This window comes from Monodelphis domestica, chromosome 5 (assembly GCF_027887165.1).
Source record: "Monodelphis domestica isolate mMonDom1 chromosome 5, mMonDom1.pri, whole genome shotgun sequence".
In the NCBI taxonomy this organism is placed as follows: Eukaryota; Metazoa; Chordata; class Mammalia; order Didelphimorphia; family Didelphidae; genus Monodelphis; species Monodelphis domestica.
The window spans coordinates 159,937,998-159,961,712 of NC_077231.1; the positions used below are offsets into that span (position 1 = coordinate 159,937,998).

The window sequence follows — 23,715 nt, forward strand, 5'->3', positions numbered from 1 at the left end:
TCAAAATATTTCTTTTCCTTCAATAACACCAATCATAGCATAGAGAAAAGAAACATTCACTTATAAAATCTAGTCTCCATAATCAATTAAGAGCAATATTTTAAATTGTTCAATGAAACATGAATCAAATAATCATGTGTTTACTTCTCTATTATTTGCCATTATATTTAAAAACAATAACCATGTGACTTTTAACAAGGTATCATCACTATAGTGCATTGCATTTACCTCGTGGTTTGCAGCTGTTTGGCACTGATTCCTTTTAGCTAGTTGAAATCACTGGGTATGTTGTTCTTTTGGTTAGGATTTTTTTTCACACTGTATCATTTCATATCATATGTCTTTACTTTTTGGGTAATTGTTATAGTTGTTATTCCTTACAGCAAGATAAATATTAAAGTTTCTGTGTTCACATCATCTAAAATTCATTGAGGGGACTAAATATGTTGAGCCTGGAAAAAGAAGACTTCGTTGCTTTCTCCCCAAGATATGCTAACACACTTGAAGTTTTTGAAGGGCTATCATATGGATGAGGCATGAGGCTTGTTCTATTTGTAAACCAAAGGGAAGAACAAAGAGCAACAAAAAACTGCAGAGTCAAATTGAGCTTTTACCTAAGCAAGCACTTCCTAATAATTAGTGATGCTCCAAAGGAGAACTGGGCATTTGGGGTATCGTTAGACTCCCTTCATTTGAAGTCTTTAAATATTAACTCCATAATTGACTTTTGGTACAGTTTTAATAATTCTTGTTTAGGTATATGAGGAACTTTTAAATCCTTTTCAATTATGTGGATCTCAACGTAGTAGAGTTTATCGATTTATTCCTCAATAGTTTGTTACAAATATTTTTGTATAGATGCATCCTTTCACCTTATTCCTACCCTGCTCAAGATATAATGTTAAAATATAACATCTAAGTCATGGGATTTGCATTTTATTCTACTATTTATTATATAATCAACTATTGATTGAAAAAAATAGTCAAACCACTTTAAAATACTAACAGTGAACTGCATGTCTGTTATCCTGAATTTTCATTAGTGTTGAATTGTGTCATCTTTTACCATATTTGCAATTTTGCTGAGTGTGAAATTTCCAACATTCATAAGTCTAAGAAATTTTAAGGTTTACAAAGGTAACACCTCATAGTTGTTTTAAGTTGCATTTTGCTGATTAGTCATTTTGAATACTTTTGAAGTTGATGTGGATCATTTGTGCTTTTTATATTGAAAATTAGTTTTTCAAACTCCTTGACTAATTATCTTTTGGAGAAGGGACAAGTTCTTGTAAATTCAAAGTTATTCCATTGAAATTATTTTGTCTAGTAATTTTACCTATTCTTTTGTATATACTTTACTTATATGCATGTTGGATCATCCCAAGCAGAGTGTAAATTCTTTGAGGGCAAAGTTAGTATCTTTGTAAATCCAGCAGCAACACAGTGTCTTATTTGTATCATTGTCTTAATAGTTGTCTAATTGAGCTCAATGATTTTTCCCTTAAAATAAAACCAAATGAAAGGAACAACAAACTAAGATGATGGTATGAAAAACAATAAAAGAACCTAGCTTTCTCACATATATTCCAAAAATGAATTTTTAAAAAAGGGTGATATTGAATAATGATCAAGAGATCTGAAGTATACATCAATCTTGTTGAGCTTAGAACTAGAGACAGACAAAAGCATTGAGTGATTTTGTTTTAGTATATGTGCTGCTAAATTGAGTGCATTGGAAGGTTTTGGAAAATCTAAATAAACCTACTTTAAGAATTCTGAAACACATAACAGCACACCTTAATGCAGAGAATCCCACAGAAACACCAGGACCATAAAGTACTTGTTGGGACAGAGAGCCACAAAATCCTCAACCATGAAAGCCTCAGCAAGAACAAAAGCCTAAAACAGCAACTAAACAAAGAGGTGAAACAGAATCTTGTCTAAAATGAGGCTGCAGTGGAGCATGGAGGCCTAACATAGCCCTAAATGGATACAGCTAATTACAGAATATTGAGCAGGGATATTGAAGTATGTCATTGCTCTGCATGCAGACATCTAGAGAAATGAAAGTCAATGGCAGGAACCTATGGAATTGAAATTAAGAATAATTAGGAAATGAACATGCCACTAAAGAAGGCAGGATGGATAGAAATTGATCTTGGTTTAAAAACTTAAATGAGAAACTCAAGTGGGACACATGAGAAAACATAAGAAAACATCAAACCCTAAACAGAAATATTATGGATAAAGAAAAAGGAGGTAAATCTAGAAGAAATTAGCAAGTTCTATACTGTAAGTAGTTATAGAAAAAATAACTTGCTCATATGAATTATAAAAATATGAGAAAGAAAAGAACCAATAGAAAAAATGAAATATAAATGAAAGATCATAGAATTAGTCAACTATAAAACTAAATAATACCTTAGGACAAAATTTATAAAGCTTATCTTAAGTAATGGAACTCCAAAAATTTCTTTTTTTTTGTGCAGTTTAAAGAAACAGCTTTTATTTTTTTCATCATATTCTCAAGTTTAACAATATTTATTTTTTTAATTAATTTATTTAGTCAATTTAGAACATTATTCCTTGGTTACAAGAATAACATTATTTCCCTCCCTCCCCTACCCTCCCTTCCCGCAGCTGATGTGCAATTTCATTGGGTATTACATGTGTCCTTGATCAGAACCTATTTCCATGTTGTTGGTGTTTGCATTAGGATGTTCATTCAGAGTCCACATCCCCAGCCATATCCCCTCAATCCATGTATTCAAGCAGTTGTTTTTCTTCTGTGTTTTTACTCCCACAGTGTTTCCTCTGGATGTAGATACTTTTTTCTCATAGTTCCCTCCAAGTTGTTCAGGAACACTGCATTGCCACTAATGGAGAAGTCCATTACATTGGATACACAGTGTATCAGTCTCTGTGTACATTGTTCTCTTGGTTCTGCTCCTTTCACTCTTCATCAATTCCTGGAAGTTGTTCCAGTCCCCATGGAATTCCTCCACTTTTTTTATCCCTTTGAACACAATAGTATTCCATCACCAACATATACCATAATCAGTCATTCCCTAATTGAAGTTATATCCTCATTTCCCAATTTTTTGCCACTACAAAGAGTGCAGCTATGAATATTCTTTTACAAGTCTTTTTGATTATTATCTCTTTGGGGTACAAACCCAGCAGTGCTATGGCTGGATCAAAGGGCATACAGTCTTTTATCACCCTTTGGGCATAGTTCCAAATTGCCCTTCAGAATGGTTGGATCAATTCACAACTCCACCAGCAATGCATTAATGTCCCAACTTTGCCACATCCCCTCCAGCATTCACTACTTTCCTCTGCTGTCATTTTAGCCAATCTCTTAGGTGTGAGGTGATACCTCAGAGTTGTTTTGATTTGCATCTCTCTGATTATAAGAGATTTAGAACACTTTTTCATTTGCTTATTGATAGTTTTGATTTCTTTAACTGAAAATTGCCTATTCATTTCCCTTGCCCATTTTTCAATTGGAGAATGGCTTGATTTTTTATACAACTGGTTTAGCTCTTTATAAATTTGAGTAATTAGACCTTTGTCAGAGGTTTTTGTTATGAAGATTGTTTCCCAATTTGTTGCTTTCCTTCTAATTTTAGTTACATTGGTTTTGTTTGTACAAAAACTTTTTAATTTGATGTAGTCAAAACTATTTATTTTGCATTTTGTGACTCTTTCTAAGTCTTGCTTGGTTTCAAAGTTGTTCCTTTCCCAAAGATCTGACATGTATACTATTCTATGTTTACCTAATTTGCTTATAGTTTCCTTCTTTATATTCATGTCATTCACCCATTCTGAGTTGATCTTGGTGTAGGGTGTGAGATTTTGGTCCAAACCTAATCTCTCCCATACTGTCTTCCAGTTTTCCTAGCAGTTTTTGTCAAATAGTGGGTTTTGGTCCCAAAAGCTGGGATCTTTGGGCTTGTCATAGACTGTCTTGCTGAGGTCACTTAATCCAAGTCTATTCCACTGATCCTCCTTTCTGTATATTAGCCAGTACCAAATTGTTTTGATTACCACTGCTTTATATTATAGTTTGAGATATGGAATTGCAAGGCCTCCTTCCTTCGCATTTTTTTTTCATTATTTACCTGGATATCCTTGATCTTTGGTTCATCCAAATGAACTTTGTTATGGTTTTTTCTAATTCAGTAAAACAATTTCTTGGTGGTTCGATGGGCATAGCACTAAATAAGTAAATTAATTCCAGTAGGATGGTCATTTTTATTATGTTAGCTCGACCAAAACCCATGAACAGTCTATGTTTTTCCAATTGTTTAGATCTAGTTTTTATTGTTTGGAGAATGTTTTGTAGTGGGTTAATATAGTTCCTGTGTTTGTCTCAGCAGATAGATTTCTATGCATTTGATATTGTCTAGGGTGATTTTAAATGGAATTTCTCTTTCTCATTCTTGCTGCTGAGATGTGTTGGAAATATATAGAAATGCTGATGACTTATGTTGGTTTATTTTATGTCCTGCAACTTTGCTAAAATTGTTGATTATTTTCACTAGCTTTTTGGTTGATTCTCTGGGGTTCTTTAAGTAGACCATCATATCATCTGCAAACAGTGATAGCTTGGTCTCCTCATTGCCTATTTTAATACCTTCAATTACCTTTTTTTCTCTAATTGCTACAACTAGTGTTTCTAGTACAATGTTAAATAATAGAGGTAATATTGGGCATCCTTGTTTCACTCCTGATCTTATTGGGAAGGCTTCTAGTTTGTCTCCATTGTAGATTATGTTTGCTGATGGCTTTAGATATATACTGCTTATTATTTTTAGGAAAGGCCCTTCTATTCCTTTGCTTTCTAGTGTTTTCAACAGGAATGAATGTTGTATTATGTCAAAGACTTTTTCTGTATCTATTGAGATAATCATGTGATTTTTATTAGTTTGCTTGTTAATATGGTCAATTATGTGGATGGTTTTCCTAATATTGAACCATCTTTGCATTCCTGGTATGAATTCCACCTGGTCATAGTGAATAACCCTCATGAAGCCTTGCTGGAACCTTTTTGCTAGTATCCTTTTTAAGATTTTTGCATCTATATTCATTAAGGAGATTGGTCTTCTGTTTTTGACCCACTTGACTTTGGAATCAGTAACATTTTGTGTCATAAAAGAAATTTGGTAGAACTCCTTCTTTGCTTATTCTGTCAAATAGTTTGTATAATACTAGGATAAGTTGTTCTTTGAACGTTTGATAGAATTCATTTGTGAGTCCTTCTGGACCAGGGGATTTTTTCCTTAGGGAGTTCTTTGATGGCTTGTTCAATTTTGTTTTCTGATATGAGGTTGTTTAGGTAGTCTATTTCTTCCTCTGTTAGTCTAGGCTATTTATATTTTTTGTAAATATTCATCCATATCACCTAGATTGCTATATTTTTGCCAAATAATTGGGCATGAAAATTTTTAATGATTGCCTTAATTTCCTCTTCATTAGAGGCAAGGTCTCCCTTTTTATGTTGGATACTATCAATTTGGTTTTCTTCTTTCCTTTTTCAATAAGATTGACAAGTACTTTTTCTATTTTATTTGTTTTTTCAAAGTACCAGCTTCTACCCATATTTATTAAATCAATAGTTCTTTGACTTTCAACTTTACTAATTTCTCCTTTGATTTTTAGGATCTCTAATTTAGTCTTCATCTGAGTGTTTTTAATTTGTTCACTTTCTAGTTTTTTAATTTGCATGCCCAATTCATTGACCTCTGCCCTCACTAATTTGTTAATATTTGAACTCAAGGATATAAATTTTCCCCTGAGTACTGCTTTGGCCTCATTCCATAGGTTTTGAAAGGATGTCTCATCATTGTCATTTTCTTCAATGAAGTTATTATTTCTATGATTTGTTCTTTAACTGGTTTTGGAGAATCATATTGTTTAATTTCCAATTAATTTTTGATTTACCTCAATATATACTCTTACTAATTATCATTTTCATTGCATTGTGATCTGAGAAGGTTGCATTTATTATTTCTGCTCTTTTTCACTTGTTTGCAATGTTTTTATGCCCTAATACATGGTCAATTTTTTTTAATGTACCATGTGCCGCTGAAAAGAAGGTGTATTCTTTTTGTCCCTGTTTATTTTTCTCCAAATATCTACTAACTTTAAATTTTCTAAGATTTCATTCACTTCTCTTCCATCTTTCTCATTTATTTTTTTGGTTTGATTTATCTAGTTCTGATAGAGGAAGATTCAGATCTCCCACCAGTATACTTTTTCTATCTATTTCATCCTTGAGCTCCACTAGTTTCTCCTTGAGAAATTTGGATGCTATGCCATTTGGTGTGTACATGTTGAGTACAGATCATCATTGTCTATACTGCCTTTTATCAGGATGTAATTACCTTTCCTATCTCTTTTAACTAGACTTATTTTTACTTTGGCTTTGTCAGATATCATGATTTTGACTCCTGCCTTATTTTTATCAGTTGATGCCCAATAGTTTATCTCCATCCTCTTACTTTTACCCTATGTGTGTCTGCCTTACTCATGTGTGTTTCTTGTAGACAGCATATGGTAGGGCTTTGGATTCTAATCCACTCTGCTATCCCCTTGTGTTTTATGGGTGAATTCATTCCATTCACATTTAGAGTTATGATTACCAGCTGTGTATTTCCCAGCATTTTCACTCCTACTCCTAGTCCTTCCTTTTCTTCTTTCACTACTTACTTCTATGCCAATGTTTTGTTTTTAATCAGTCCCCCTAATTTCCACCCTTATTTTACTTCCCTTTCGACCCCCTCCCTTCTTATCCCCCCCCTTATTTTCTATACAGTCCCTCCTTCTCCCTCCTTTGTACTGCTTCCCTCCCCACTGGTCCATTTGTTACTCTTGTACTTCCCTATATGGTGTAAATCAATTTAGTGCCTCAATGGATTCAATTGTTCTTCCTTCTTTGAGTCAATTTCAATGCATGTAAGAGCTGAGTATTTACTATCTCCAAATTTTTTATCCTTCCAGTGTATTGATGTTTCCCCCCCTCCTGCCATGAACCACTTTGTGAGATACAAATTTATCCTCTTTTGTTTCTTTTCCCATTTATTTTAGTATTAATCTCTTTTTTAGCTCTAGTTGTATGTATATATGTATTTATGCACATATATGTATTTATGCATAAAATATTTATATACATATTTATGTTTTGGTATTTCATCCTATACAGTTTGTCACTGTTCCCTCTAAGTGTAATTCTTCTAGTTGCCCAGATGATAATAACAATTTTAAAGAGTTACCAATGACCTCTTTTCTTATAGGGATACATATCATATTAACTTATTTGGTCTCTTAAAAAAAGTTGTTTTTTTGTTTTGTTATGATTTTTTTTACCACTTTTTAAATTACCTTTTGGTGATTCTCTTTAGTTCTGTGCTTGGGCATCAAATTTTCTGTTCTGGTCTGATCTTTTCTTTACAAATGCTTGGAATTCTTCTATTTTGTTAAATGGCCATAGTCTCCACTCCAGGAATATAGTCAGTTTTGCTGGGTAGTTGATTCTTGGTTGTATACCTAGTTCCCTTGCTTTCTGGAATATTATATCCCATGCCTTTCGGTCCTTCAGTGTAGATGCAGCCAGATCCTTTGTTATCCTAACTGTGGTTCCATGTACCTGAATGGCTTCTTCTTAGCAGCTTGTAATATTTTTTCCTTGATCTAATAGTTCTTGAATTCGGCAATAACATACCTGGGTATTGTCAGTTGGGGACTAAGTACAGGAGGTGATCTGTGGATTCTTTCAATCTCCACTTTTCCATCTTGTTCTAGAATATCATGGCAGTTTTCTTGGATAATTTCCTATAGTATGATGTCCAGGATTTTTCTTTTTTCATGGTCTTCTGGTAGACTAATTATTCTTAAGTTGTCTCTCCTGGAACAATTTTCTAAATCTTCTGTTTTGGGAATGAGTTGCTTCATATTTTCCTCAATTTTTTAATCCTTTGGTTTCATTTTATAGTGCTTTGTGAATTGCTTGCTTCTAATTGCTGTATTCTGGTTCTTAAAGACTAGATTTTATCCCTGTTTTTTTGGTCATCCTTCTCCTTGTGGTCTGATTTTCTTTTGAGGTCATCTTTCATCTCCTTTGCCTCCTCTTTCATTTCCTTTGCCTCATTTTCATGCTGATTAATTTTAGCTTTTAAGACACTGTTTTCTGTTTCCAGATGACTTATCTTGCTTTTAAAATTGTCTTCAGCTTCTCTTAATTGTGTTTTGAATTGTATTTTGAGTTCTTCCAGATCCTGTATCCAATTTGCTGGGTTTTCTAGTTTTTTTGCTTGGAGTTCCCTTGTCCTTCTCTGTTCTGTTTGTTCTTTGTTCATTTCCTTTATAGAAGCTGTCAATTGTCATTTCTTTTCTCTTTTTCTGTTGTTTGCTTATATTTATCCCTTCTTTACTCCCTTGTGTTGCCTGAGCTCTTGCTCTTCTCATTTTCTTTCTTTCTTTTTTTTCTGTGGTTTTGGGCTTTTCTTTCTTCTTTAACCCTTGGAATTTTGTCAGTGAATCTCTCAGTGCAGTTTGTGTGGGAGGGGTATTGGAGCTTGAGCTTCCCTCTCCTCTGGAGGCTTTGATGGGATTAAGTCTGGCTGGGTTGCTGGATGTGCCCTGGGGCCAAAACCTCCAGAGGTTGGGGCAATATGGAGTGTCTCTGCTGCTGCAACATTGGCCCGCACCCTGAGCTCTATGTTTCTCCTCTGATTCCCCACTGCCTGTGTTGGATGCTCTTAGCCTGTCACAGCTTTTATAGCAAGGTACTCCCTCCAGACCAGTGCTTTTGCCTGCCCAGAGGTTCCAGCTGCTGCTGGAGGCTTAGCACTCTAGGTGGGGGAGGGGTCCTGGGACTTTCCTTCTTCCTTCCTCTTAAACCAGAATGTACTTGACTTTAGGCTTTTGGGGGTATACCTTTTAAGTTGAGTCCAGCCAGAGGGTTGCTTGGCTCTGTCTTGTTGTTAGGTTTGAATTTTTGTCCCCCAGGAAAATTTAGCTTTAAGTTGGTAAGGAAGGGTTTTCAGAGGTCTGAACATTTGCTGCCTCTACACTGTCATCTTGTCTCTGCCCCTCCAAAAATTTCTGAAAGAATACATAAAATAAATGAAACAAGAGTTTAAAATTTTAATTTTCAGAGAAAAGAAAAGAAAGATGAAAATATTACAGATGAGAAAATGATAACGCGTTTTCAAATATCGAATTCTCTGAGAATTATAATAGGTCAAACAGAAATCAGTGGCTCTAAGAAAGAACAAGAAATATCAGAGAAAAATCAAAACCTTGAAAATATGGAAGAAAATATAAGATAACTACTTAAAAAACTGACTTGGGAAACAGGTCAAGTAGGTATTCTTTAAGAATCATTGGACTCAGCTGCAATCTATGAGAATTTTTTAAAAATCTGGATTCTAAATTTCAAGAAATCATAATTTATTTTTTAAAACCTTTACCTTCCTTCTTAGTATCAATACTGTGTATTGGTTCTGCGGCAGAAGAGTAGTAAGGGTTAGTCAGTGGAGTTAAGTGATTTGCCCAGGGTCACACAGGTAGGAAGTTTCTGAGGCCAGATTTGAAGCCAGGTACTCCCATCTCTAGGCTTGGCTTTCAATCCACTGAGTGACTTAACTTACCCCCAAAATAAAAATGAAAAAAATTACATTTTTATTAGAACCAGAGAGAAAGGTAAAAATAGAATGAACTAATCACCTCCCAGAAGAAATCCCTAAATGAAAATTCCTGAGAGTATTATTGCCAGAGCTTTCATGTCAAAGAAAAACATTTCAAACAACCAAAAGAATTAATTCGAGAAGAAAGATTTCATAGTGAGTATCCCACAAGATCTGGCAATTACTACTATAATGAGAGATAATCTCATTGTAACAATAGAGAAGCAGCAAATATAATCATCAAAACAACCTATTAAATAAATAGAGGTGAACCAATGAAATAGATTAAGTACATGATATACAGAAGAGAGTGATTTTAGTAGTCTAATATTTAGTAAATACAAAGTTTTGACCTTCTGATATAAAAACTCACTATATGACTAAAAACTGCTGAGAAAACTAGAAAATAGTATGGTAGGAACTAGGTATAAACAAGAATCTCACACTATATGCCAAGATAAGGTCAAAATGCATACCTTAAAACATATAAAGTATACTATCACAAGTAAATTAGAAGAGCTTAGAATATAGTTTACCTCTCAGATTTATGTAAAAGGGAAGAATTTATGAACACAGAAGAGGTAGAGAGCATTAAGACACACAGAATGGGTAATTTTGACTACATCATATTAAAACATTTACCCAAACAAAAACAATGCAGCCAAAATTAGAAAGAAAATTTTAAAAAATGGGATGGAGAATTTAAAGCAAGTATCTCTGACAATGGCTTCATTACACACACACACACACACACGTGTGTGTGTGTGTGTGTGTATATATATATATATATATATATATATATATATATATATAGAGAGAGAGAGAGAGAGAGAGAGAGAGAGAGAGAAGAATTGAGTCAAATTTATAAGAAGATAATCATTCCCCAACTGAAAAATGTTCAGAAGTTATGAACAGGCAATTTTCAGTTGTATCAATTATAGTTATCTATATTAATATGGAAAAATGAAAGTCAAAATAAATGAAAAAGATTTTATAAAAATTAAGACCTTAAAAAACCTTTTAAAATAGAAATTTCTAGATATTCTGATTTTTTAAAGAGCGAAGACAAGCAAGTTACCAATATCAAGAGAATCCTAATGAAAGAGAAAGATGTGCTGAAGTCTGAATGCAGATGGATCAAAGCATGTCTTTCTTTATTTGCTTCATGGGTTTTTAAAAAATATGTCTTGTCTAATTAATTGACAGCTATGGAAAAATGCTTTGTATGATAGTACATCTATAATAATATTGCTTAAATTTTTTGCTTAAATTGCTTAAATTTAATTTAAGCTAAAAAATTGCTTAAAATTGCTTAACATCTTAGGGAAGGAAGAAGAAGGGATAGAAGGAGAGAATGTGGAAATGATTGAAAATGAATGGCAAAATTTTTCTTTATGTGTAAGTTGAAAAAAACCCCACAACATTCCTGAAGCAAAACACATAAACAAACTACTATTTGTTATACAGAATGCTTTACTAAGAGGGAGAAAAGATACTGGAGAAATTGTAGTGATATAAAAAAATCAATAAAAACTTATTTAAAAAACACTGAATCCCAACATACATCCAAGAAACAAACCTATAAATAAACATAAAAATATAAATTCCCCAAATAAGAAGTTAACAAAAATGAAAGTAAAAATAAACATTGGGATGATTAAAAAAGTAAAACTTTAAAAGAACTTTAGAGTGAGGATAATCAATTTACTCGTGTTAAAAATTAAAAACCAATGAACTAAATAAAAGGAAAATGAGAAATCATTTTAGTTTCTTTGGATCAAATGATAAAAATGATTATTACCTAAGTGGACCAAATGAATCTTTAAATATGTAAAAATAACTAATTAAGAAATATTCAATTCAAACCAACCAGTTTAAGAAAAACAAATTGAATAGTACATAAATGAAATCTGTTTCATCTTCTCTAAAATCTCTAGGAGGCGATGAATCTATAACTGAACTCTTTTCAAAGAACAGTTAATTCTAGTCTTAATAATTGCTTATTTTTTTATCATCTCAGTGGTGGCTAGGAAGAGAAGAGGGGAGACAATTTGGATCTTATAATCTTGGAAAAATATGTTGAATTATTATTACATGTAATTGGGAAAATAAAATATCTGAATTATAATAAAGAATTATTTTGAAATGATATTTTAAAGTACTTTTTATTCAGCCATAATATTCATAATTAAATCTTTGAGAGAAAATGACTAGGAAGAAAATTATAGACCAATATTCTCAAAATCTAACTGAGAATATTGAATATAATATAGGTATGAGGCTTAGTAACATATTAAAATGACTATATATTGTGGCCTTGTTGAATTTTTATCAGAAATGAAGGAATGTATTAATAGTAGGGAAAATACAGATATTCTAGGCAATATCAATAATAAAACAAAAAAGTATACAATTATATATTTATATAATATCTACAACATTGAAAAGAATATTTAAAAAACCTCAAAAACTAGGATCAAAGCAAGAATGGATATAGAAAATTGATAATTGTAATAGAGGTACAAATTTAGACATATGTTTTTCAAAATGGACAATGTACGAGTTTCTTTTGCTTGATTGTAATTTGTTACATGTGAAATTGTTTGATAGGAGCCTGAGAATTTGGGGCAATAGGAATGTTCTTTATAGTGATTTCATCCAAATTAGTAAGAAAGAAAAAGCATCTATTGAGCATTTAAAGCAAAGGGACAGAAGATCCCAAATTATAAATGTCTAAAACATATAAATAAGCCTTTCTTAAGGTATGAAACCTAAAGAGTATATATATATATATATATATATATATATATATATAAATTTGTAAAAAACCCTTACCTTCCATCTTGGAATCAATACTGTGTATTGGTTCCAAGGTAGAAGAGTGTTAAGGGCTAGGCAATGGAGGTCAAGTGATTGCTCAGGGTGTCTCAGGCCAGATTATATATAGTTATTTAACAAATGTTCCAAATTACTAATAATTAGTGAAACAAAAAGGAAAAAAGGAAAAAAAATTAAAAATTTCTATGATTTCAATTTATACCTACAATTTTAGCAAGTTGACAGGAAAGAAAAATTTACAGATATTGAAGGGGTACAGGAAAACAGGCACATTATTACACTGTAGGTGGAGATATGAATTGATACAACCATTCTGGAAAGCAATTTGGAGTTGTGTCCCAAAGATCATGAATCTATTCATACCCTTCAATATAGTGAAACTACCCCTATTCGTATACCTCCAAAGAGAGGTCTTGTATGTACAAAAATACTTATAGTAGCTCTTTTTGAGTTGTCATAGAACTAGAAACAAAGGTAATATCTGTTAATTGGTGAATGGTATGTGAATGTAAATTAAATACTATTTCTGTGAGAAATTATGAAAAGTTTTAGAAGTACCTGAAAAGATTTATATATACTAGTACAGAATGGAATGAGAACTAGGAGAGTAACATAGTGTAATAAAATATAAAAATAAATAATTTTGAGACAGCTAAGAACTCTGATCAACACAAAATTCAACCATAATTCTGAAGAAATAGTCATGAAGAATGATATTTACCCCTGACAGAGAGAGATGACAGACTAAATAAGAGGAATGAAAAACTCAGTTTTTGATAGACTCACACTCAAAAAGACAAAAAAACTTCAGTACTAGGTTTAGGAGGTAACAAAGATAAATGAAAGAGTTTGTAAGTAATGTGCTGTTCTTAGTATATGCTTACTTGAAAAACATAAATTATAAGTAACAATTTAACAATTGGTGGCTTCATATATAATACTTTGTCCCCCTTTTCTTTTTTGTATTTGGAAATATTCAAGTTTGGTTTTCCTTGCCAAGATTAGGAAAAAAAATATAAGATAAACAAATATATTAAAAAGGCTAGAGGAGACCTTGGATTCTTTAGCATAACCAATTCAATTAATTTATTATAATAATTAGTATGAATTTTGATCTTTTTAATGTCATTGACTCTTCTCAATGGCTTTCCCTCAACATTCAATCCTTTCTTACAACAAAGAAATATAAACAAAAACAATCAAAACATTGACCAAATGTCTGCCAATTAATGCCTCATTTTGCAAGTTTATTCTACCATCTTCCTGCCAAGAGAAGGGAGGAAAATTTTATTGCCAGTCCTCTGAAGTCGATTGGTCACGGCATTGATCAGAACTGTGATGTCTTTCAATGTTGTTTTCCTTTACATTAATGAGGTCACTTTGTAAATTGTTTTCTTGGTTCTGGATACCATGCTCCACATTAGTTCAAACAAATCTTTCCAAGTTGCTCTGAAGTCTTCATATTTTTTTCATTTCTTATGGCATATACATTCCATTATATGCATTCATTGCAATTTGTTCAGCCATTTCACAATCAATGACAACCATTTTCCTTCAAGGTTTTGTGTCTATTTGCTATCATGAAAAGTGTTGCAAATGTTTTGTGTATAATACACAGTCATACACACACACACACAAACAAAAAAGTACATACATATCTATATATAAATATCTTAAGTTCTTTCTATGCACTCCTTGGGATGAATTTGAATTTCCTATTCCAATATGAAGTAATATTTCCTCACCTATTCACCATTCTACTGAGTTCCCTGGGGCACTGAGAGATTAAATGACTTTCTCAGAGTCACATAGTATATGTGAAAGACTAGAATAGAATACAGGTCTTCTTGATTGTAAGACTAACTCTTTATTTACTACAATATGCTACATCTCCTACCTTGGATATAAGAATTTTAACAGAAATTTTTGGTATAAATATTTCCTGCCAGTTGACATCTTAATTTTTTATAGCTCCATTAAGCTTTTTTTGCAGAAGCTTTTTAATTTAATTTAAAACATATTTTCTCTTTTATGCTCTTATATCCCTTATTTTTCTTCAAAGTCATAATTGTACAAAATACCTCCTTCCATTCTTCTCAAATATTTTAAAAATAAAGTGACCTTTTTATATAGGTCACATATTTATTCAAAGATTATTGTAGTGTATGGTTGAAAGTATTGGTCTAAATATAATTTCTCTTCAACTGGCAGATTTCTCTAGTGCCTTCTTAACTGTTTTTGTTAATTAAGGAATCATATCCAATAGTTTTTTAAGTCAAATACTAAGTCAATATATCCAACTGATTCTGGGTGTAACTTAATTTGTCCCAGTTATCAGCTTTTCTATTTTTAAGTAGCACTAATAAATCTTGATGATTACTACCTTTTAATGTCATTTGTGACATAACTATGCTATAATTCTTTAATTTCTGCTTTTTTTCATTAGTTATTTTTTGTATTCTGACCATTTGTTCTACTAAAGAAATTTTGCCATTTTTAATTTTCTTAATTTCATTGGTATGGCTAGAAATCTATAAATCAAATTAGGTAGTATTGCCATATTTATTATTTTGACTCAACATAAATTAAGGTCTTTAGTTATTTAAAACATTCTTTATTACTGTGAAATGCTGTCTTGTAGTTCAATCTGTCAGTAAAGATTGATTAAACAATTATTGTGTGCCAGGCTCTTGGTATACAAAGACGAAAAATGAAACAAATTCTTACTCTCAATGCATTTTCATTATTTCTGAGGAGACAACATAAATGTGTTTATACAACAGAGATATATATTCATATACAATGGACAGGTAAGCTACATAGTGTAGTGAATAGATTATTAACTCTGGAGTGAGGAGGATTGGAGTGTAAATACAACTTTAGATATCTACCAGATGTGGGACTGTGGGCAAGTGACTTACCCGTTTGCCTCAGTTTCAACATCTGGAAAATGCAGTGGAAAAAGAATGGCAAACAACTACAGTATCTTTGCTAAGGAAGGCCACCAAAAGAGTCATGAAGTCAGATACGACTGAAAATGACTAAACAACATTATAAATGATATAAAATAAATTCAAGGTTTTAAATATAGTGAAGTCAGGTAGTTAGGGAACTAGTAGTTGAGGAGGTCAATAAATGTAGCAGTTCTTTTTGTGGTGGCAAAGAGCAGGAAACTGAAGGGATGTCCAGCAGCTGAGTAATAGCTGAACAAGTTGTGGTCTGTGATTATAATGGAATACTATCGTGCCATAAAAGGTGACAAACAAACTGAGCTCAAAAGAAACCTGGAAATACTTATATGAAGAGATGTAAAATGAACAAAGCAGAATCAAAAGAATGATGTATACAGATAACAGCAATAAAGTATGATGATCAACTGTGAATGATTTAACTATCATCAGCAATTCAAGGCTCCCCAACAGTTCCAAAGGGCTTATGATGAAAAAAAGCTATCCCCTGGTATGGAAGAACTGCTGAAGTCTGACTGAAGATCAAAGCATGCCACTCATTTTACTTGCTCCATAAATTTTTCTCTCGTGTTAAGCAATATGTATCATATTTTATAACATGAACATGGAAAATATGTTGTATACTAACACCGTGTATCTTATATCATTACCTTCCATCTTGAGGATGAGGTAGGGATAGAGTGAGTGAAAATGGATCACAAAATGTCAAAAAAATGATAACTGAAAATTACTGACATAATCTAGAAAAAATCTTTTTTAAAAAGTATATATTCTGCAGCAGGAGCTATTCTAAGACCTGGTGATTCAAAGCCCTTGAAGAACTTCCAGCTTATCATTACAAAGGATAAATAACCTTATATTCATTGTTCCTAACCAAAACTGACATGTGACCTTATAAAAGTAACATTTTCACTAGTTTCTTTAGCCATAAAATGAAAATATTCATTTGATATTCCTTAATAAATATTATGATCCTATATGAAATGACTTACTGTGGTCTGACATTCTGAAAACATATACTACTAAGAGTTTGGAATTATTGTAATAAAATAAAATTATACTATACATTTTAAGTTTTTCCAAATGAGCATTAATAACTTAAATGCTGCATTTGCCTAGTCAATAAGTAAATAGTGAGAGAAGATAAAAATTCAGATACCTGAAGGAAAATGTGTGAAATAAAAATAGCTTTTATTATTCAATTAAAAAAAATAAGTGACAACTTTTCATATGTAAAAAAAAAAACAAAGCAAGCTGAATTACTAAGCATTTAGCTTCCTTTATGAAGAAAAAGTATGTCCTTTAAGTTATCTAAAAGAGGCTATATTATTTTGGTTTCATAATCTATTTTTTTTTTCATTAGTAACAGGCATAATTACTCTGCTTCAGCCTTTGACTCTTGATAACTCAAATAATCCTAATGCCTACCCTTTGGAAATTGAGGCCAAAGATAATGGAAATAATACCAGCTCCTACTTATTTACAATTTTTGTAGAGGATGTAGATGATCCTGTTATCTGTGATCCTGGCTTTTCTACTGGAGGAGGTATGCTAGCCTTCAATCTTCAAAACAAAGTGAAATGTTCTGAGACAAATTTTTTAAAGGATACTTCCAAAATGTATATTGAAACAGTGGTGCTTAATGATAGAAATTCCACATTTTGAAAATAGTGCTTGTACTTAAGGATCAAAAGTTTCAGTTTCTTGAATGAGAATGATGAAGGTGCCAAATATCACATGACTTCTTTATGTTCTTAAAAATAAAGAAACCAAATGGTGGATTCTCAGAATGTATTAAAGAACCATAAAAGGGGGTACACGTGATCTTAAAAGAAGCCAGTCGAACTCCAGTTTGGATCAGAATGTACTGCTCTGATAGGGGCAAGATCAAGCTGACTGTTTTTTGTCTTCTCTGGGATTTACTGTTCAAAATTTCTGTATCCTGAATAACATAGCAGTCTAGTGACATCATCAGTAGGAAAGACATCACTCCATTCATTGTGACCAATATAATATCAAATTTTTCTCCAAGGGAATTGCTCCTCACTTCATCTGGGATACTGAAACTATTTTAGCAACTCTAGGTAGATAATTTTAACACTTTCATTCATAAAAATTCAGTGTTCCAATTTGTCCTATTCTGTCTGCCTCAGATCAAGGAAAATGCAGATCACAAACTTGAATATCTGCCTCTAAATGTTATCACATTCATACCAAAGTCAAGTAGGTCAAATAAGCAAGCCAGACAGATGTACTCAAAAATCTATTACCAAAGTCATAATATATGACTTTGAGACTCAGACATGATGGTTTACCTCTTCTGATAATGACCCTTTGATTCAATAGATTTGTCCCTTATTAATGATCGCCATCCTAGTTAATATCTATTTCTTTGATTTCTGGTATAACATCAGTCAAGAATTCTTTCAATGAAAAAAGCATTTTTTCAACCACATTGAATAAATCATATCACTCTACATTGGGAACTAGTGTCAAAATTTTCATTTTTTTAGGCAGCTTTCTCAGACAGGTGAATAGACTGTGTAAATGCAAGATGACTATGTGTGTGCGTGCATGTGTGTGTGTGTGTGTGTGTGTGTGTGTGATGTATGTGTGCACACTCACCCATATATGTTCTATTGTTTTCTTGGTGGTATAAGTAAAGGAATGGAGGAAAGAGTTGAATATCCAAGAGTATTACATGAATGAATCAAACAATTAAATTAAATTCTACAGCTGTTTTGAAGGTGGATAATGTCCCAAGGACCACCCACATTCTACTTAGCATGACTGGCCATTTAAACACCCCCTCAATCTACACTTGTCCAAATCTGGAAGTGTGTAAATGAAAGGACATAAGAATAGTGCGATATCTTGGCTAGCCTGGAAAGCAAGGAGTCACCAAAACAGCTGTGATGTTTCTCAGTTAAGAGCCTATAGTGGAGGCATAAATGTTAGCAGCAGGACCAGTCTCAATTAAGAAATAGAAGTGGTAGTGATGTACTTTATTACTCATAATGGTTTTTGTAATGGTTTAGGTGTCTCTGTAGTTATTCCTGAAAACATTCCACCATCTGCTTTTATATACATGATTCTTGCAAGAGATCCAGACCCAGGTCAAGAGGTTGAAGTAAGTTCATACTCTTTTAATATGCTTATTCTCATGAATTTATTTTTAAAACTACCATTTTCTCTGTAAAAATTTCTTTACAGGAATGAACATGAAGTGATTTCAGTTGGCATTTATTATTTCAAATTTTAGAAATTTTATGTTTCCACGGAATAAGTACAATGCATTTTGAAAAGAAAAGGCAATAAGCTGTCATAGTTGGACTGAGAACACTGTGTAAAAATTGTGCTTACATTTATTTTCATCCATTTTATTACATTTACACAAACTGATCGAATATCCTTTCATGTTTCATTTCCTTTTATGCATCCCATTTCAGACATATTTTTTTTATTACGCATACAATTCATACAAAGGATATTCTGGATCTTTATGTGCTTTCTGGTTTCAATGTTCTGTAGGATTAATCAAGAAGGGATGACATTGTAGTTACAGATTAGCAAGACTGGGAGGAAAAAAAGAAGAACAATCTAATCGCTATGGATTTTCCCATAGTTTTAGAGGGTAAAATGGCCTATATTCAAATTATAGTAATAAAGTAGTTATCTAATCTCTTATGTTATTATCACTATAATGTACATGATAAATCATATTACTATAGTGATATAGTACAACAGATGTCATATTCCTTCATGTAAAGTCTCTATAGATTGAAAATCAATTTCCTAATCTTTTAAAAATTATTCTGAGCATTCCGATGCACCAATTAATTGGCCATTTTTTTTTGTCACTGGGTTCCTATTGAAAAACATACTTTCTTTTTGAGGAGTTTGTCAGAAAAGTACATATTAGATCATCATCAGGAAGTTGACCACTAGATGTGGATTTGGATGGATATCTCTGATCTCATCTCATCATTTTTCCTTTAAATGTCTAGATGGTGACCCATCAATCCCATTCTGTCTCATTTGTACATTTTCCCTTAAAATTTCACTACACAGTTTCTTCCAGTATCCTAGGATGTCTTACTATTATCTTAAAACTGCCAAGCTACCAGAAGAGCCCATGGACTGTCCAATCACTTTCACCACATGATCAGTTCAAATTCTTTTTCACTCATGCATGTATTTCTTTGATGACATCTTTTCTTCTATTCTTCTTCATTATTTTTACAGTGTATTAAAAACAATTCATATCAACTATTTGCTTTTTCTGTTCACTTTGAATAATTGTTACATGTCTCTATAAATATGTATGCACAATGCATTTCCTATAAATATTTATACATAATTTTATACAGAAATATCACATAGATATATATTTGTATATAGTCAGTGCAAATGAATTGGTCACATAAATGAACAGGAACTTTTCAGAAATTTCAAATTTCTTTTAATGACTCCAAACATATCCATGAAAAAATCCCACTTAAAAATATAGATATTCTTATGATTGTTGTATGACTACTAGATATGAAACTATATTGTATTTTTGTGATGCCTTACTTCATATAAAACTGGATGCTGGGCCAGAATTCCAGGCCAGCATACAGTTCAGTTATATACTTTTATAGTATTTTCATGAGTTTATCAGAGATCACAGGAAAGGCAAGCCACTCATACATGTATGACATGTGTGATTGTTTTTTTTTAAAATAAGAATCAACAGTTACTGGGTATTAATCAGCACAGATTAATGCCACAGTAAAATTAAAAATAAAGACTATATCTTGCAAAGAAGAAATTAGTGGTGGCTGATTGAGGAATAATTTGAGAGTTAGCTGTTAGTGTGAAATCGGATAATCTACTTGTTAAAGTAAACATTGAAACTGATATCATATTAAAGGGAATAATAAAGATGAGAAGACATTGTGTGCAATTATAGTTGCTCCAACCCAGCCTGATTAAATTATTTGTTATTGCTAAAAATAGGATATAAGCAAAAGAAATATATATATTTTTTGCATAGATCATTCCTTTCTTGAGTAGTTTAAGTAAGGGAAAACAATTGTCACACTGATGAGAACAGAAAATGCCAGAAAACACTGAACCAACCACTTGTTCTTCTTATCAGATGGAGATTTATGGCAGGAAAGTCCATGGATCAGAGTATAAGTTCATTTGCACTCTATTATGGAGAAAGCAAAACCTAGCTTACCCAGCTTATCCAAATAGAATATATAGATAAGATTAGAAAGACAACAACAAATGAGCATAAAATGGAATATGATATTCTCTCATCAATAACAATATTATGTTGTATATTAAGGTGGTAAAATTAAAATGTTTAGTTTTAGTCTGTGAGCAACTGACATTGGCATATAAGAAAATCAAACTTGAGAGAGAGAGAGAACTGATCAAATGAATATAGAAGTCCATGCTGGAGTTGACAAAATTTTAAATACATTCAAGTATCAAATTTCCAAACAAACTTGCAAAGATGAAAAACAGGAATGCGCAATCTTGGAGGGGAATGCTGTGAAAAGATGGGCTCTCACTAAATTTACTCACAATGAACTTTGCATTGTTCCAATCATTTTGGAAGGTAATTTGGAATTATGGAAATTGTGATGAAAATAAACCATACCCTTATGACCAGATATCTCATTGCTATATACTCCAAACAGGTCTGCCACACAGACAGAAAGGCCCCAAATACAGCAAAATATTCATAAAAACACTTCTTGTACAGTAGCAAACTAGCACTAGCATCAGCATGAATTCATAAATTAAGGAACGGCTTAACAAATTATGACATATGAATGTATTAGAATATTTTTGCAGCAAAGAAATACTGAATATTAAGGATTCAGAGAAACATGGGAAGACATAGAAATTGATACTGAGTAAAATGAGGAGTATTAGAAAAACAAGCTCAGTCACTTTAAGGAAACTGCTAAAGGTTTTCCATGTGTCCAAGTTTCTTAATATTTCTTGAAATGCTCATGTTTTTTTTTAATACCAATATCCTCTTAGAGGTAGTTTATGGTCATGAATCATGAACAAAGAATTTAAAATACAAGTAACCCAAAAGAATGATGAAGAGGGGTTCTAAGAAGACTATAATATATTACCAACTATGTTATGTGTGGAAAAATAATATTTGGGCATTTACAGAATATTTTAATATTTATGAAGTTATTTGCATATGGTGCCTAAATTGATCTCCTCTATAACTTTTGAGGTGTTATTATTCCAATTTTGCAGGTAGATTAATTAATTTAGAGATACTAAGTTGTTAATTGACCATGGTCACAGACCTAGCAAGTGCCATAGGTAGCATTCAAACCCAGGACTCTCCTGAATCTGGTACAATCTTCCCCTGAACCATGTTGCTACTTGCAGTATAATGAATAACACCAAGGCAAATATATCTCAAAAGGCTTATAGACAGACTATAGGAGGAGACTTGAGGATAATAGATGGATAGCCCATGTGTAGCACTGATACTCACAAGATATTAAAAAAAAAGAACACAAGAATTTCAAATGCATTGACTAGATCCTCCATGGAAGATTTAAAGAAAAAAACTGGACATATAATAATCATTCTTGATGAAAAGTAATGGAGAGGTTGCACTCTGCAGAAGCAGAAGGAATCATGGATCATTTAAATATTTTAGTTTGTTTCTTTTAAGTGATGCTGTTAGAGCTGAAGCTTAAAGTACAGGTCTCTAGGGAAATGAGTATAAGTAGATCATTTGCACATGGCAAACTGATTAGAAAGAAGCATTGCTCTGTATATCCAACTATCTACCTCTCCCTGTTCCCCCAGTGAAATCTGTCTTGGCAGTGAAGATAGTCAGATACTTCCTTAGCTTGCCTACCTTGCACAATTCATCTAGTAACACACCATGGCTCCCCATACTGCCCCCCACACACACACAACTCACACACAGAGGAAAAAGACAACAAAACTTTGACAAGGAAAGAAAGAAGAAAACCAGTCTGTTTTTTAAAAATAACCTCTAATTAGATATTATCATAAAATAACCCATTTAGTTGCTCAATGAAAGACTAGCCAACATATACCAATTTGCTCTCAAAAGTGAGGAGAGAGATTAAAAGTTATTCTTTTAAAGTTATTCATGTCATTGGGGATTTGCTAAAATTTTAATATTGCAATTACTCATTTTAAACATATTACCTTGGACTAGAATGTAGAATTTATTATTATTATATGATTCTCTTCAGTGAAGGCCTTTTTAGTAAGTTTGTAACTGTACCTTTAAAACACAGTTAGTTATTGTCACAGAATCACAACTGTGAGTGGAAGCATGCTGATGCCCATAAAAACAATATGTTTGTCCAAAGCTGTAGTTTCTGTTGGATGAGCAGACAAGACGGTTGACATGAAGCTAAAATCAGGCATTTTCTTCCAAATAACACAGTGCTTTTCCCTTGTGTAGTGATTATTTGAGTAGAGAAGTAGGAAATGGCTTTCTTAACTATCAAAGTCTTAAAAATTAGCAATGATTTCAGTTAATAATTCTACAAACAATAAATATGCACCCAAAACTATAATGCTGAGGCTGAGACTTTAAGAAATACTACTAAGAAGCTGAAAGAATGTATGGATTGTTTTTGAAGTTTGGAACTGAATGTAGGTTCTGCTTTGCTTTATGGGATCTGTCTTCACAAAATTAATTTCTGTTTAAGTCTTGCCAAATAAGGTTCTTTCAACAATGTCAGGGCTCAAAGCATGCCTTCTGCTGAAATATTAACCATTTGTTTTTTCTAGTTTTCAATATTAAGTTCTACAGTTAATGCCACTGATTACTTTTCTTTGGATTCAACAAATGGCATTCTTTCCAAGACTGTTAAACCTCATCTGGACTATGAAACAAATCTTAAGGTGAGAATTAAAGAAAATAAAAATCCCTCAAAGGAAATCTGAAAATTGTATTCATGTTTTTATGTTTATATGCTTTCGAAGAGCAAGGTTTTTTCTCTCACATTGCCATAATCCAAAATACTTTTCTTTAAGGATGCTTTCTCTGCAACAATCATAAATCACAAATTGAAAAATGAATATGTACTTTAAAAGTCTATATGGCTTACACAATACATAATATAGATATGAAATACATCCATATACACGTGTTATTTTGTGTATATTTTCCTATATATGTTTATATTAATATGTAT

At 32.3% G+C, this 23,715-nt stretch overlaps 1 protein-coding gene across 1 annotated transcript in view; it reads left to right on the forward strand.

Annotated features, from left to right (window-relative positions):
- The window catches only part of LOC103100696 (protocadherin Fat 4), a 166,332-nt gene that overhangs the window by 73,726 nt on the left and 68,891 nt on the right, over window positions 1-23,715 (forward strand). The window contains exons 9-10 of the mRNA XM_007504022.3: window positions 16,863-17,045; window positions 18,538-18,629. Coding sequence (XP_007504084.2) covers window positions 16,863-17,045; window positions 18,538-18,629 — 275 coding nt within the window. The remainder of the gene's footprint in view (window positions 1-16,862; window positions 17,046-18,537; window positions 18,630-23,715) is intronic.